Source organism: Opisthocomus hoazin, chromosome 8 (assembly GCF_030867145.1).
Source record: "Opisthocomus hoazin isolate bOpiHoa1 chromosome 8, bOpiHoa1.hap1, whole genome shotgun sequence".
Lineage (NCBI taxonomy): Eukaryota > Metazoa > Chordata > Aves > Opisthocomiformes > Opisthocomidae > Opisthocomus > Opisthocomus hoazin.
This window is the reverse complement of record NC_134421.1, coordinates 2,103,125-2,118,606: the sequence shown is the minus strand read 5'-3', so window position 1 is coordinate 2,118,606 and position 15,482 is coordinate 2,103,125. Positions and strand designations below refer to the sequence as shown.

Below are 15,482 nucleotides of genomic sequence, written 5' to 3'. Positions count from 1 at the left end.
CTGAGGATTAATTTTTTAGTGCATTATTCATTTAGCGCATTCATAATATTTTAGTGCATTATTTAGTCCAGTATGAGAATTTTGCCTTTTTTTACGTTTCAGGGATCCCTTGGGGTAAAGCTGCCATCTCATAACATTTTATACATTAGAGCCTCAAATGCTTACTGAAAAATGTCTTTTAATTTTGCCTTTTCCTCAGCAAAGATCTCCAAGTTTGCTAAAACATTAAACTGATTTTAGTATCCTAAAGGGACAAAGATCTCTTGAATACTCACCGATTTTATGACTGAAATTCAAAGCTCAACACGTTCTAAATAGGCTGTCAGAGGAGAAGCAGAATCCTGCCTATTCAGCTGCATCCTGCTTCTGGAAAATTTTATTTTGCTGTACAACTTTAATTATCCCCTTTTGTAGCTACAACAAGGAGAAGCAGAGGAGCAAAAGAGAACTAATGAATAAAAAACAGATTAAGGATTAGAATTTTCTGTGAGAAGGGCATGAGGAAATATTTGGATGCCTCCACTGAATACTGTGGATTTCCACGCTAAACACTGACAGCGACTGTGCTTCAGTATTTCCCAGACTTTCTGTTCCTCATCTTCTCACTCTAGTTTAATAGGTGTGGAATTTTGTAAAGAAATGGACAGTGGCTAAGTGGAAACACAGTGAAGACAAGTATCAGTTCAATGCCCAGACTGGGATTAATGCATAAAGCACTGCTACAATCTCTGGAATTCTTGCTAAGATCCAGTTTACAAAGTATTTATTCTACTGAAAGGAAAAAAACCAACCCAACCTGCAACCAGCAGTGTATCAAGGAATACACTGACAATAAAAAAACAGGTTACACATGCATACTGTGGAAGCTTCTAAAGCAGAGTTAATGTGATCCTTACATACCTTCCAGTTTTCTGCTTGCTACCTTTTTTCCTTTTTCAGATAAAACAGCAGGCGCAAAGAAAGGCAATCTTAACTGCTGTGGCCTCTTCCTTTCCAAAGGCCTTGCTAGCTTAAGGGGTCCTTAGTTGTAACAGTCTTAAAAAAATAACATAAGGGAACCTGAGTGTTCAGAACCACTCTATTTCAGAGATGATCTATCAAACCCGAAATAAACATTTTGGTATCATGCATAAGATTTGGCTGCATAAAGAGACAGTCTCAGCTGATAAAAAGGCTATTAAACAAAACACAATACCAAAAGGCAGAGATGAAACTTTCAGTATTATGTGAGGATCCTCCAGTTTTTCCACGGTACCAGAAGGCTCCGACTATATTTCTGGAAAAAGTGTTTTTCTGAGACAGATACTTCAGTTTGCAGTAGAAAGAAGAACAGAGCACTGCACAGTTTTACACTCCAGCATGACTCCAAGCTCAGACTCCAATTCCCAAGTGCCTCTGAAGCGGGTCCTGCCATCTGAAATGGAAACCTAGACAAGAAGTTTGGTTTCATTTCTCAGTAGAAGTCTCTCACTACTTATCCTCTTCTGTTCATTGTCCTAAAATTCAGAGTTTCTTTCTGAGCCTGTTGTATCTTCTTACCTCTGTTGTTCTTGGTAAGCATGCAAGTCAACTAATGCAGCGCTCCCTTCTGTAGCAACTCACCTTCTTTTCTTCACTCCACCAAAGGCAGGTTTATGCCTGATGAACAATGCCTGAAATCCCTTAGAGCATAATACAGTGAGAGAAACCCGACACTGTCAGTGTCACTTGGTGTAGAGGTAACCAGAAGCGAGGGCAGTGAGAGGAAACCACGAATTAGTTCTGTCCTTGTCTGCTTTAAGATAAGCCTCAGCTCGTCAAGCATAGTGCCATAGTGCACTGTTGTCATACACATCAAGGGTTAATAGAAGATATTTTAAAAAAGTATGCCTTAATTTTTGTAAATGACATGTTACTCTGAAAAGCAATAAATAAGGATGGCTTTTAAATTTCTACTTGCCTTTTTTGTAAATAAAAATGTTTCCCCCATGACTAGAAAACCTACCACAAACAAAGCTTGAGATGCTTACGGATTATTTTTACCCACCAATTACAGAAGTTCTACATGTCAGATGAGGTCTAACATCTCTAAATGGCACTATCAGATAATCCAGCATCACAAACACCAATTACACATATATTTAGTCTCATATAAACTATTTTGTGTAAATTCCGATTTCTTCTGTAGCAGTGAATTCGGAAATAATACCAATTAACTCAGTCGAACCCCATAAATTATAATGGCTACTTAAATTAATACAGCTACAGGATTAGAATTAGGGCTTGCTGTCTTTAAAGTCTGCCCTTCCTGGTATCTGCTCAACATGTTCTTTTCATTGAAACTGCAAGAAGTTATTGAGCAATTTGGTAACAAAACGGAACCAGAATACAACTTGCTCTTCACAAACTACTTAATGTAGGAAAAGTCTACGAGTTTTGTAGGCACGAGTCTCTTGAGGTTATTCACTTGCGTATAAAGAAAGTAGCTCTTGACTTTTTTGTTTTATATTGATTTAGAGCCTTCCCCAAGGAATGTGAGCAAATTTCCCCACCCCTTGCCCCCCCAAATCACACTCTTACACTGGAGAAAGGCCACATGTATGGGGTTGGCAGCAACTGTTTGAGTCATTACAACCAGGCTCATTGAAACCTGCATCCTAATTTACACTGAAAACCTTCACAGATGAGGCTGCTGAGTTGTGCCTACATCAATGCCCACAGTAAAGAGGAGCCTACACTCATTTATGGATTACAGATTAGATTCTCTGTGCCAACAAAACAAAAGCCTCTTCAGCAACAACTTTGGGTTCCTAAACTGTAGTAAACTGGTACTTGAGCAACAGATGCTAATAAAAATATACATAAAATTTCTTTCAGTCTTTTATTCTAATTGATTTAAAACCTCATGTGTCTTCTGCCAAGTGTAAAAACGTTTTAAAGTCAATACAAACACAATTGACCCAACAATTCTAAATACATAGTCCATGGTACAACAAAACAAAATCAGCACATAGTAGGGATTATCCATTTTATTTTCCTTAGAAATCGATCAATTAAATCACTGTGCCCCAGGAACACACTAAAAAAAAAAATGTAATAAGACTTTTACACCAGGTAGCCTTGCCCTTACAAAATTGTACGTTGCTTACAATAATGCAGATTGGATCTGGAATAACAGAAACAGGCATCCAGTGCCACCCCAGAGCTAGGCTGATAGCAAGTACATTCACAAACAAATCCCCCCCCCCCCCCAGTTCTTCAAAACTCCTGCAGAGTTCCAATTCTACAGCTAGCTAAAAATATTCTTGTTAAAATAGAAAAAGATTTTTCTACAAAAATTTGGGGGAAAGTCATGACATTTCATCTAAATTGCTTTGCAGACAACTAAGTGCGATGATAGATCAGTCTGCCCAAGACTTTCCCTCCCAAAACCTCACCCGGATTTTCACGCTCCTCAAAATAGTCCCACATTGCCCCCAAGTGGGCAGAGCCGGGCACGCTCACCCCGACCGTGGCGGCTGGCGTGTCTCGGAGAGCAGCCCTGACAAATACCTCGTCAACGGATAACCACACTGCAAGTGAAAAACAGAAACTGAGTTCTGAGAACCGAGCCCTTATGCAAGGAAACCAATTCTAAGTATGGACCAAAATACGAAAAATAATTTCAGATATTTTGTGATTAAGTCTTCAGTATTGTGACGCTCCCCTCCCTGAAGGCACAATCCGTTTCTGCTCCCTTCTTTCTCAGTACAGCGTGTACTTGCCAACAAGCAAAATGCCTAAGACCATTCACTTCTTTAAACATAAACGTACTTGAAAAATTTGAAACCTTTTTCCTGGAGTTCAGGAAGTAACAGAAATTGAATTTTAAAATCATCTTTCACATAGACTTTTTCATTGCCGCCTTTCTCACACTGAAGAGGTATGCTTCATAAATGATATTTAAGAAGTTGTCGTCATTCTGAAAAACAAAACAGGTAATTGTTAGTGCACAATAGGTGTTCTTGAGTAAAGAGATTAGAAGTTTTTTCCATTTCATGGGTAAAATACTTTCCAACCTTATACTATTTTAAAAAGTGAGCAATAGGAAGGCTATTTCCTTCACCAAAACCACATATTATTTCCAAGCCTTGCTAATAGCCTTAGAAGACCTGGATATGAATATAAACTTTATTGCAGCAAACATGACTGTATGCCTATAAGAAGTAATGAGTACACAGAAAGCAGATTTTCACACTCACAGTGGATTTAACTTGACTCCACTATTTCTGCATGGTATCACAGTGATGATCAATCCTACGATTTCTCCCCTCTGCCCTCATTTGTCTCGTGCTTTCCTTAAGTAGTGTCCTCCATGAGGTCAGTGATAATTCTACGCACATCTGAAGGAATAGTGAAACACCCTGGGGGTTTTGATCCTATCCAAAATCGTACCTGGGCAAGTAGCTGCACATCTTGTTCAGCTCTTTTAGACGTAAAGCTCCTAAACTGATGTGGCTCCTTTTGCTCTGATGCTTGTTTAACTTTTTCCTTCTGAAGATCATTTTGCAAGAATGGGTCAACCCACATTAAGAAACAACGTCCTAAGTAGCTCACATAAATTTAATTAAGATAATTAAAATCAAGAACCTATTTGAGGAAAATCAGGAGCATTTGAGATTGTAGTTTTATATAATGAAAAGTAACAGGTAAGAAATTGTCAGTAATTTCCAGGTAACTCTGTTAATCCTAACTACCACCAAGAGCAGCAGGGTCAAATACACAAGTACAGTTTCAGAGGGTAAAATCCAATTTTCCTTGACTAGTTTCCTTCTTAACTTCATATATAGTTTTCCTACCGTCCAGATACTCCAATATACCCCCAATATACTATCCAGATACCCCCAATAAGGGAATCTCCATCCCTTTTTGGATGTGGGGAGGAATATTGCCAATAAGGATGAGGAAAAAGCTGAGGTACTTCATGCCTTCTTTGCCTCAGTCTTTAACAGCCACAGTTAATCCCAGGGTATTCAGTACCCCGTGCTAGAAGACAAGGATGGAGATCAGAATAAACCTCCCATAATCCAGGAGGAAGCAGTTAATGACCTGCTACGCCACCTGGACACTTATAAGTCTATGGGGGTGGATGGGATCTGCCCAACAGGGTTGAAGGAGCTGGCCAAGCCACTCCCCACCGTCTATCAGCAGACCTAGCTAACAGGGGAGGTCCCAGATGACTGGAGGATAGCCATTGTAACACCCATCTACAAGAAGGGCCAGAAGGAGGATCCTGGGAGCTACAGGCCTGTCAGCCTGACCTCAGGGCCTGGGAAGATTATAGAGTGGTTCATCTAGAGTGTGCTCACTGGGCGTGTGAAGGACAACCAGGGGATCAGGCCCAGCCAGCATGGGTTCATGAAAGGCAGGTCCTCCTTGACCAACCTGATCTCCTTCTATGACCAGGTGACCCGCCTAGTGGATGAGGGAAAGGCTGTGGATGTTGTCTACCTGGACTTTAGTAAGGCCTTTGACACCGTTCCACACAGCATCCTCCTGAAGAAACTGGCTGCTCATGGTTTGGATAGGTGTACACTTCGCTGTGTAAAAAACTGACTAGGAAAAAACTGGCTGAGCCCAGAGAGTTGTGGTCAATGGAGTTAAACCCAGTTCGAAGCTGGTCACAAGTTGTGTTCCCCAGGGCTCAGTACTGGGGCCAGTCTTGTTTAGTATCTTTATCAACGATGTGGATGAGGGGATTGAGTGCTCCCTCAGTAAGTTTGCAGATGACACCAAGCTGGGCGGGAGTGTCGATCTGCCTGAGGGTAGGAAGCCCCTGCAGAGAGATCTGGACAGGCTGGATCGATGGGCCGAGGCCAACCGTAGGAGTTTCAACAAGGCCAAATGGCAGGTCCTGCACTTTGGTCACAACAACCCCATGCAACACTACAGGCTTGGGGAGGAGTGGCTGGAAAGCTGCCCGGCAGAAAAGGACCTTGGGGTGCTGGTCGACAGCCGGCTGAACATGAGCCAGCAGTGTGCCCAGGTGGCCAAGAAGGCCAAGGGCATCCTGGCTTGGATCAGGAACAGTGTGGCCAGCAGGAGCAGGGAGGGGATCGTGCCCCTGTACTCGGCACTGGTGAGGCTGCATCTCGAGTGCTGTGTTCAGTTTTGGGCCCCTCACTCCAAGAAGGACATTGAGGGGCTGGAGGGTGTCCAGAGAAGGGCAGCGAGGCTGGGGAGGGGTCTGGAGAACAAGTCCTGTGAGGAGCGGCTGAAGGAACTGGGGCTGTTTAGCCTGGAGCAGAGGAGGCTGAGGGGGGACCTTATTGCTCTCTACAGCTACTTGAAAGGAGGGTGTAGTGAGGCAGGTGCTGGTCTCTTCTCCCAGGTAACCAGTGATAGGACGAGAGGCAATGGCTTCAAGTTGTGTCAGGGAAGGTTTAGATTTGGTATCAGGAAAAATGTCTTTACTGAAAGAGCAGTCAGGCACTGGAACGTGCTGCCCAGGGAAGTGGTGGAGTCACCATCCCTGGAGGGGTTCAAAAAAATGTGTAGATACAGTACTTCAGGACATGGTTTAGCAACATGGTGGTGTTGGGTTGACGGTTGGACTTCATGATCTCAGGGGTCTTTTCCAACTTTAACAATTCTATGATTCTATACTCAAAGTATGTAAAGATAGGACAATATGGTACTTTTTAACCCCAAACTAAAAATACAGGTAAAAATGAGAATAGCTTCTAATTTGTTAAAGACACTAATTTCTTTCAGGGTCTATAATTTAAACTGCACTTTAAGTGAGTAACTTCAACAGTCCAGTAACAACTTTGATCTTCATTCCACAGCCACACAAGCACATAGTTTTGGCCAACAAATTGGACCCTTAAACCTGAGTCTCTTCTCTACTCCTTACGCTTTACGGCCAGGTCTTTAGTAATAAAACCTCTCCCCGACCTCTACTCCTCAGATATGCATCACATGGCAAGTTAAGGAAAAAAAATTATTCATAATCACTCACACCATCCCAAAGCAGTAAACAATCATCTCATACATAACGTTGTTAATGCTTTGTCACTTTTAAGCCTGAGTAACTGCAGCAAGAGGAATTTTAGCGTTTGAACTAAAGAATCACATTGAACAGACTAAATAGTATATTTTTAGGTTATCTAAGCCATATTTTGAAGTTGCTTACACTCATTGTGCAATTTTAATTTCCCATCTGAATGCCTCTTGCTGCTAACATGCACCTCTGAACTATTTGGAAGCTAGGATAACCACCCATTATTTATCCTTAGTTAAAAAGACAATAGATACCTCTCTGGCTCATAGGCCGAGATGAAGCTTTCAGTCCTCTTTCTTTTCTCTGTCAAATTTATTATCTTCCCTGAACCCAAAACCAGATGCATTAATCAAAATGCAGTTAAGCCAGCAGCGTGCAAGGAGAGGCTATCACGTCTATGGTGTACTCCATAGCGCTCCATTAACACGCAACCATAGGTAGCACAACTTCTACCATACATTCTAAATACTCATTTAGCCTCTAGACAGAAGGATGCAACAAATTACAGGGTGCTTCTATCTAAATGGGAATCAGAATTTTATGGAAAGTAGGAGACTTCTTAGTACTTTACCTGGATCAGGTGTAGAAGTGTTTCCTGCAGCTGCATCTTCGTCATTGAGCTGCTGTTGACCACAGATGGCTCTGGGGTTTGCAGTGGCAGGAGAAGGCTAGCTGAGCTAGCAGCAGGTTCTTGGTTTGCTGCTGTTAACCGCCCACTTTCATTCGCTTTTGCTGGAGCAGGTGTGGACTGAGTGAACACCATTGGGGACATCAACAAGGTAGGAGTCACAGTGGCAGGAATGCGTTGAGGTGAGATTACCTGTCCATATAAAAATAAAGTCATCTGTTAAAGCTATCTGCTTTACTCTATAGGAGTAAAGATGATGAAAACTGCTGACTGACTGGCAGCAGGTACAGAGACTGTTGGAGATCGACACAGTTATGTGAAACTCCAGTTCAGGACCACCTATAAGATCTATTTCCAGATTAAAAGGTCTTCCATCCAATTTAAGATTGCAGCAATGGATTCAAGTGTGATTAGGTCTACCTCATAGGCAAAAGGTCTTAGGACAAGAGCATTTTATTACATAGATCAGACTACTGTTAAATATCAGCACTCTTACAGAATGCAGCTGTAAAGTGTTCTACATAAGGACAATAAATCATTAAGTTTAATCTTTGAGAATATACTTACATGCAAATATCACTATTAAAGACAAATCTTTGTACCTATTACAAGAAAATATTTTCCAATTATAACTTTCAAATTTCTTTATAAATCTATTTTTTTTCTCATTTTACTTGAGGAGAGGGGAAAGAAAACAGAGATCAAGTGATTTATCTAAAGAGTCACAGTGAGCTGGTGGCACTGTCAGAAATAAAACTGTCTCCTAACCAACACTCAGTTGACAAAATCAAACAGATCCTCAATGAGAAGAAAAACCTTGATGCTGCAGTAGTCCTGCAAGTTCCCTCAGTATCACATCCATGCCAACCTGCAAAGACAGCTGGCAAAAACATTTTACTTTTAAATTTCACGATGCATCTTGGAACTGTAAAGCATGGAGGACTCGCAAATGCTATCAGATATAACATACAACATAACGGAAAGTTTATTCCCTCAGTTTGCAGGTATTAGAGTTCTCATCAGGTAATTCTAGTCATAAACCTTAATCCTAATCAGCCATCTCATCACTATTCAATTATCCGATCTTTTTTTCAAGGAACACCACATATAAAGGAATTGATACAAGCTCACCAAAGCTCCTCGCTTTCGGTCTGAAGCATGATTTATTGCTCCTGTATGAAGGTGAAAGGCTACTGAATCACATCACTCTGTGTCCTGGCTTACATTTCAGTTTTAAAGAAAAATTAAAATTAAGAAAATAAAACTGAAGTTTATCTCCTAGGCATGCAAAACAACATAGTTTACTATTAAAGAACATTCATATTTTTGTAGCTTGTCTTACTCCTAGTTATCATTGTTCTACCCAAGACATTTCCGAAGGATGTTACTTAGACTACAATACAAAGAGAAATCAGTGAGGAGGACTGAGATCTCATGCTGTTTAACACAAAATCTAAGGAAGCAGAAAGACTAGGGATCAGGAAAGACTCGTGGATATTAGAAAGCATGCAATCTGCACCTAATGCAAAAGTCTTCCTGTTCACGTTTGAGGTAAACATTGGGTTTGTTTCTCAAATACAGAGTACTACTTAAAAATGAAACTCTTGACCTACAGCTTTTTTCCTGCCCTGTGACATGTAATCATACCACATCTGTGGTTACAAACCCCTGAATGAGTTAAGGTATTCCTAACTCATTGTAGGTTTGCTTCAAACAGTAAGGTAGTGCACATGTTTGTGCCCCTATGCTTGAAAAACAATGTTCATTTTAGAAGATAACCAATGCAAGTCCAAACTGACATCCCTCTGTGGCGTGAGACCTTCAGACTGCGCACAGACGTTCTCCTGAAAGTGAGAAGATTGTTCTTCTGCCTGTGGAAGACTGAATGCCTCCAGACACTTCTCACAACGCTTCTGCTCTACTCACCCGTGCAGCTGAAGTAACTTCTCTCTAATTTACCTCAAGCAAAATTGGCAGGGTTTGCTTAAACCAGATTCTTCCTAATGTGATTTAAAAAAATGCATATACAAACTGCTCTCTGGGGGCAGGAACCTCCAGCAAAGTGATGGTGGTGAGCAGCTGGATGACATAAACTGTCCCACTAATATAGCTGAAACTACAACAGGCTATGTCAAAGACCTAGATGATAAGTCCCAGAAAAAAATCTAAAGAAATTTCTCTCTAGAGTCCAAGACAAATAAACAAAACCTGATACAAACTGTGCTCTTAATCATATACAGTTACCACTGTCAAACATGTATAATGTTGTCATTTAAAAGACATATGAAAAATTATTTGCCTTCCCTGGACAGAAATGACTTTTTGGTAGGCTTTCCAAGGATATGAAAGCTATATGGTATAAGCAATATTGCCATCTGCTGGTGCCATAGCTAGTATCTACAGGTTACTGGAAAAACACTTATGTCAGAAGAATAATAGAAAATATATGTATAATTTTTTCAGTGCATAGCATTTGTTTCTGTATGCAAACGTTAAAATGTATTTTTTTCTAACAGTTTGTGCTCAAAGCTTTGGCCATTTAACAAATTTTTACATCAATAACATTTTTTTTTTCAAAACATAAAGGCAAATTTTCATTTTAGATTTAGTTCAGATCACCTTCAGTAACTGGGACAACTGACACCCACCAGAAAATGGGATGCTGATCTTGGTATTACTAGTATAATTCCTACAGCACCACACTTCTGCTGAAAGCACTGAAAATGCTCTGCAGGGACACAACAGCTTTTGGGCCAGTCTTTCAGCTTTGAGTAATTTCTCACTAGACACAACAGCCCTTCCAAAATGCTGCTGATCAACTTCTTTCCCACAGAATCTAACCTGAGTTGCTTGTTCACCCAGCCTCTGCTGAATTATCTCCAGTTTTCTCAGGTCAACACTGAAATCTCTGAGTCACTAATAACAGAGTAGGAGTCTACCGTCAGCTGTGCAATAATGAAGAACAATGAAAAATGCAAAATAATGCAGCATGAGTGCAGCAAAAAGTGCAAAATAATCATTGCAGCATAGAGTATTCCTTCCCTGAAGCTCAAATACTAAGCTGTCTGTCTGATGTTCTGTGTGGCTGCTGGCAGCTAGATGACATGACAGCTGGCAAGTTCACTTCACACCATGAACTAAGGACTGCATTGGATCTCCTGTGATGCAAACTGGCACCCTCTGTGGCTTCCTACGCGTGCAGAATCCCACCTGCATCAAGTGCTGCTCTGGAACGTCAGCACCTGGTGGGTGCCGGTGGCCTCTTAACTGTTTTTAGCGGCATTGCTAAAACCGAGAACATTTAATCTAAGAATGGTTCAGGAACTTTCAGGACAGTTACTATTAAAATGAAGCTGGCTACAGTGCTAACACTGATTTGTCTTTCAAGTTTAGTTCATAATTTTTTAATTGATGTTTAACTACAGAATCTTCAATGACTTTTCAAAAGAAGTTTAACGTACCTATTGCATTCCTCCCGTGCATGTTTACAACCTCATGCTGAAACTGCAGTCAGGACAATTGCGAGGTAACGGTGTGATGCTCACACCAAAGACACTAGGTACCATGCACATATTCAGAAGATGTAACACTATGTACAAAACACATTCTTGCTGGAAAATGCTCCAAGAAATTAGAAAAATTAGCTGCAGGATAAATGGCCTTCAGAAGAAAAGATAAATTTGTGTCAAGGTTATTGTAAGCCCTTTTAAAACCATAATTCTGATTAACATAAACACTTAAGCATGAACATACCTATAATCAGGATAACTCATGCCTAACACTAAGCATATGCTTAAAAGCCCACTGCAGAGTAATGCTTTTTTATTGCATCTTAAGCACGTTACTCACTGTCCGCATCAGGAATACTTCACAGAACAGTGCTGGCACCAGGACAGACTGAATGCTTCCGAGTATTATTCTTCAGCTTTTGCTTTTTCTGTGTTTTTTTTTTTTTTGGTAACTGGTCTCCTTTTCCATGTGGGAGATTACAGTTCTTACACCATATGGAGATGCAGCAGAAGCCAGTTTAAACTTGGACTTGTAATGTGTCAGTTGTGGAAAAGACTATTGCTTTCATTTTCTCAGTGCTGCTGATGGATCTAGTGTGTTCCTTTAGCATGGTTTTTGCAACAACAGACACTGTCCAGATACCCTTCCATTCCTGTCAGACTCTTTAGAATTTACTTTTTCCTGTATGCTGAACTGTAGCAAAAGAGGCAATACCAAAAGATAAATAATTACCGGGAACTAACCTTTTGCTGCATTTGTTGTCAGAATCTGCTCTGATCAATTTTGCATGAGCGTGTGCAGATATATTTGTGCCAACACAATTTCACTCGAATGTCGGTCTGCATGGGAGCGCTTAAAGCCTTCGGTCTACAGCAAGGATGATATTATAAAAAGACCAACGTTGGTTTTAAAAGGTGTTTCAAATTTTTATCTTCCAAATCTTTTTCAGAAGTATGACTATTTTACATGGCTAATTCATGGAATTCTACAGGAACACAGACTTGTTCCTTTTTTTTTTTTTTCCCCTTTCTTTTTTTGGCACTCTGCTGCATGTAAAAGAGGCCATTCCTTCCAGATTGCAGAGCTTTAGGTGTCCTAAACAATAATTAGTCTTACTTTCATCCCCATTTTTATTCTATGTGTGAAGTCTCAGACAATACCAAACGTGTCAGCAGAACGGCATCTAACAGCGTTTCGCTAGCAGCTGTGGCAGAGGCAGCCACAAAGCCATACCGACGCAGTCTCAACCCGCCTGCTCCGCTCGCGGCCACGCAAAGCCAGACCAAGAGTCTCCTCAGTTGCTTTTCTTTTTGTTAAGGCAAACTCGCACCAATAATGGCAGTGAATGAGACTTGTTCCAGTGAAGATTTTTCTGTTCTCTCAAGCTATTGTTCTCTTTGTACTCAAGCATAAAATTATTGAAATTGCATTATGTCAGACCTCAGTAATTATTTCTCCATATTGCAACTAATGCTAGCATCATTTTCTTTTCCAAATATACACAAAGTCATCAGCCATACCAACATCAACCTGGATTTTTCATTTGAAAATATATCAGCATATTTGCCATTTTTTATCTATGCATACTGGCTTATAATTTATAGCCTGGCACTTGCCTTCTTTCACTTTTACCTTCAAAGTAGCAATGTCTTATGTCTCCACGCTACCAGTACATTTACCAGCAAATCCGACAATTTCTTTATAGCAGGCAAGTTCCATTCCCAGTGAAAACAGAAGTAAGTTTTCTGTGACTCTGGATGATCTTTTTATTCATTAGTACTCCACTGGAAAGTCAGATTACCATCTGTAAGCAACTGATCCTCAATAATTTCAATGACTAATCCCCCCAAAACCTTTTCACGCAGATTCAAAGTCACGCTGCTTTAATTAAAAGAATAAAAATAATGATGACTATTTGCTGTATAAATTCATCTTCCTCTGACCTCTCTCACAGAATTAGAAATCTTGACCTGTCACAGAATTAGTGACAGATGTGGTCCTTGATAGTTAAATGATTGTTTCAGCCTCGTCACGCGTAGGGTAACTTTCTAGAATAAGGAGGATTCTTGGAGCATGCTGAAGTATTCTGTAGTCTTTCATCCAGCTTTTTAAGAAGTCACAATAGAAAAGCAGCTTTTGAACTTTACACTGAAAATGTGAATACTTTATCATTTGGATAAGTAACTTCTGGACTCCAGCACAAGTCAGACTCCAGCACAACACAAGTCTTGTGGACAGTCTGTCCACAATAAAGGAAAAGGGGCTTAGTTGCTCGCTCATCCCCACACAGGACATTTAAAGACATTCAAGTGTAGAAGGTCCTACAAAGAATGAAGTTGTTAACAGAGACAGTAGTTGTCCAGGGCAGGACACTTTGTAGTTGCACATGATGCTTTTCTGAAAAACAGAACAAGGCACTCAGGAGAGACACAGAGTCTCTTGACATCTCATTTTTTAAGGCACCAGTCTGACTTTCAGGGTCACAGTCACCAGAATTAGGGGTTTGGGTTTCTTTAAGGGGATTCAGGCACAACATCTTTTTTTCAGAATAATACATAGCTAATTAAAAAATAGCTAATGAATAGCTAGAAGTAGCAGTCAGAGTACAAAATAACTAATTCAGCAATATAAAAATACTTCAGAAAAACTGCTGTTAGAAAGTAAGTGACCTTTTAGGCACCTTTAGCACTTTTAGCAGCTGCCATACAAAGGAACGAATACCTGCACAGAGAAAGTGATGACTGCTCTTGTAACGGAAAAGTAATTACTAAATCCAAAATGTTACACTCAGTAACCAGCAATCACAACAACAGCCCAAGACCAAGCACGGCAACTGAAAACTTAGTGACTTTTCAAAGTGTCTCTGGAAAAAACCCAAGACTGCAGTATTTTTGGTCATTATTGATGTGCAAGAGATGTAGCCTTCAGTATTTGCAATATCACAGCTTGGTGAATCATAACTTGCTTGCTGTTGTTAAATTATCACCTGCAAAATGGATGATGTGCAACATGTAGTAAGACAATAAGAAGAATATACTGGGCAAAACAAAGCCTTACAAAAGTCGAAGTTCAAAAGTTCGCTAGATTTTTACTTACTTCTTTATTTTAAATTCTGAAGTTGCCCATTTACCTGAAAGAGAGAGCTCTGTTTTTCTGTACCCGGTGCCTTTTCTATCCAGGAATCCAGTGGTTTCAGTGTATTGGTATTCTGAGCAACAACAGGAAACTTCGCTGCCAAGGTTGGTCTGCTGGATACATGCAACTGTTGTTCTTGTTGCACTATCTGGAGCTTTTTCAATAACTCTTGAGGTGAAATCACCCCAGAATTGGCTGCTTGATTGCCAGAGAGAGGAACTGGCTGTCTAGGAAGTTTGGATTGTTCTTTACCAAGTGTCTGAGACTCTAAGGTCTGGCCTGGCAGGGAACCATTGAAATACACCAAAGGTGGCTGGCTCATACTGTTCGCCGGTGCTGCTGGTGCTCCAACAGCAGCAGGAGTCCTGCTGAACACAGAGGCTGTCGAGTTCAGAGATCCTGTTGCACTGGGGTCCATTTTAGTCCCTGACCCTGACTGACCTTGTAATTTCTGTAACAAGCTCTGAGTGCCAGCAGTATCCTGAACTACATGAGATGTTGCAATGCCATGAGAAGTCACAGGTTGGAAGAGTCCTGTGAAAGTCTCACTCACAGGGTGGATATTGCCATTTTCACAGAGTCTGTTCTCAGGAAACTCAGCAAGCGGATGAAGGTCTGTCCCACGCACCATAAGCTTCTGAATGGCGGGGCAAAGCTGTTTCTCTGCAGAAGGCGAATGCCTGCTAGGTTCTTCATAGGACAGTGAACGTACCACACCCTGCCTGACAGGAAGATTCTCTTGATGCTGTTTATTAACTGGTTCCGAGACATCTGGCTTTCCTCGTTTTCCAAACAGTGCTGTCAAAGACAAGTGCTGTGGTTCAGCATCCACATTCTGTGAGGGGACAAAGGAAAAAATAAACACAGCTCCCTCATGCATCAGTTACATTAAGTGGCGACAATATTTAGGTAGCGGTATTCAAGGAAAAGCCGAGAAAGCTGCTATGATCTTTTCTCCCAAGAGAATATTTAATAGTTTTGTCACATAGGAAGGGCAAGAAGACAGTTGTCAAGCTGCTTATGTGGGAGAAAACCAGTGAATCTGAAAGATAGCAGTGGCTTCATTTTAAATACCATGAAAGAGCATCTTCCCTTTCAGCCATCAGTACAATATCAGTAAGAGACAGAAATCTCCCTTTGTGTGAAATAGGGCCATTGCTTGTGCATCTCCCTTTCACAGCTGAATCC

The 15,482-nt window shown here is 40.7% G+C and overlaps 1 protein-coding gene across 2 annotated transcripts in view; it reads right to left on the bottom strand.

The window, feature by feature from the left end:
• Positions 1 to 3,228: 3,228 nt before the first annotated feature.
• Positions 3,229 to 15,482, bottom strand: part of DCP1B (decapping mRNA 1B) — a 48,277-nt gene continuing 36,023 nt past the window's right edge. For both annotated transcript variants that reach the window (XM_075427822.1, XM_075427823.1), the window contains exons 7-9: positions 14,290 to 15,129; positions 7,593 to 7,841; positions 3,229 to 3,940 (exon numbers count right to left, since the gene is read on the bottom strand). In XM_075427822.1, the coding sequence (XP_075283937.1) occupies positions 3,860 to 3,940; positions 7,593 to 7,841; positions 14,290 to 15,129 (1,170 nt within the window). In that variant the 3' untranslated portion in view covers positions 3,229 to 3,859. The remainder of the gene's footprint in view (positions 3,941 to 7,592; positions 7,842 to 14,289; positions 15,130 to 15,482) is intronic.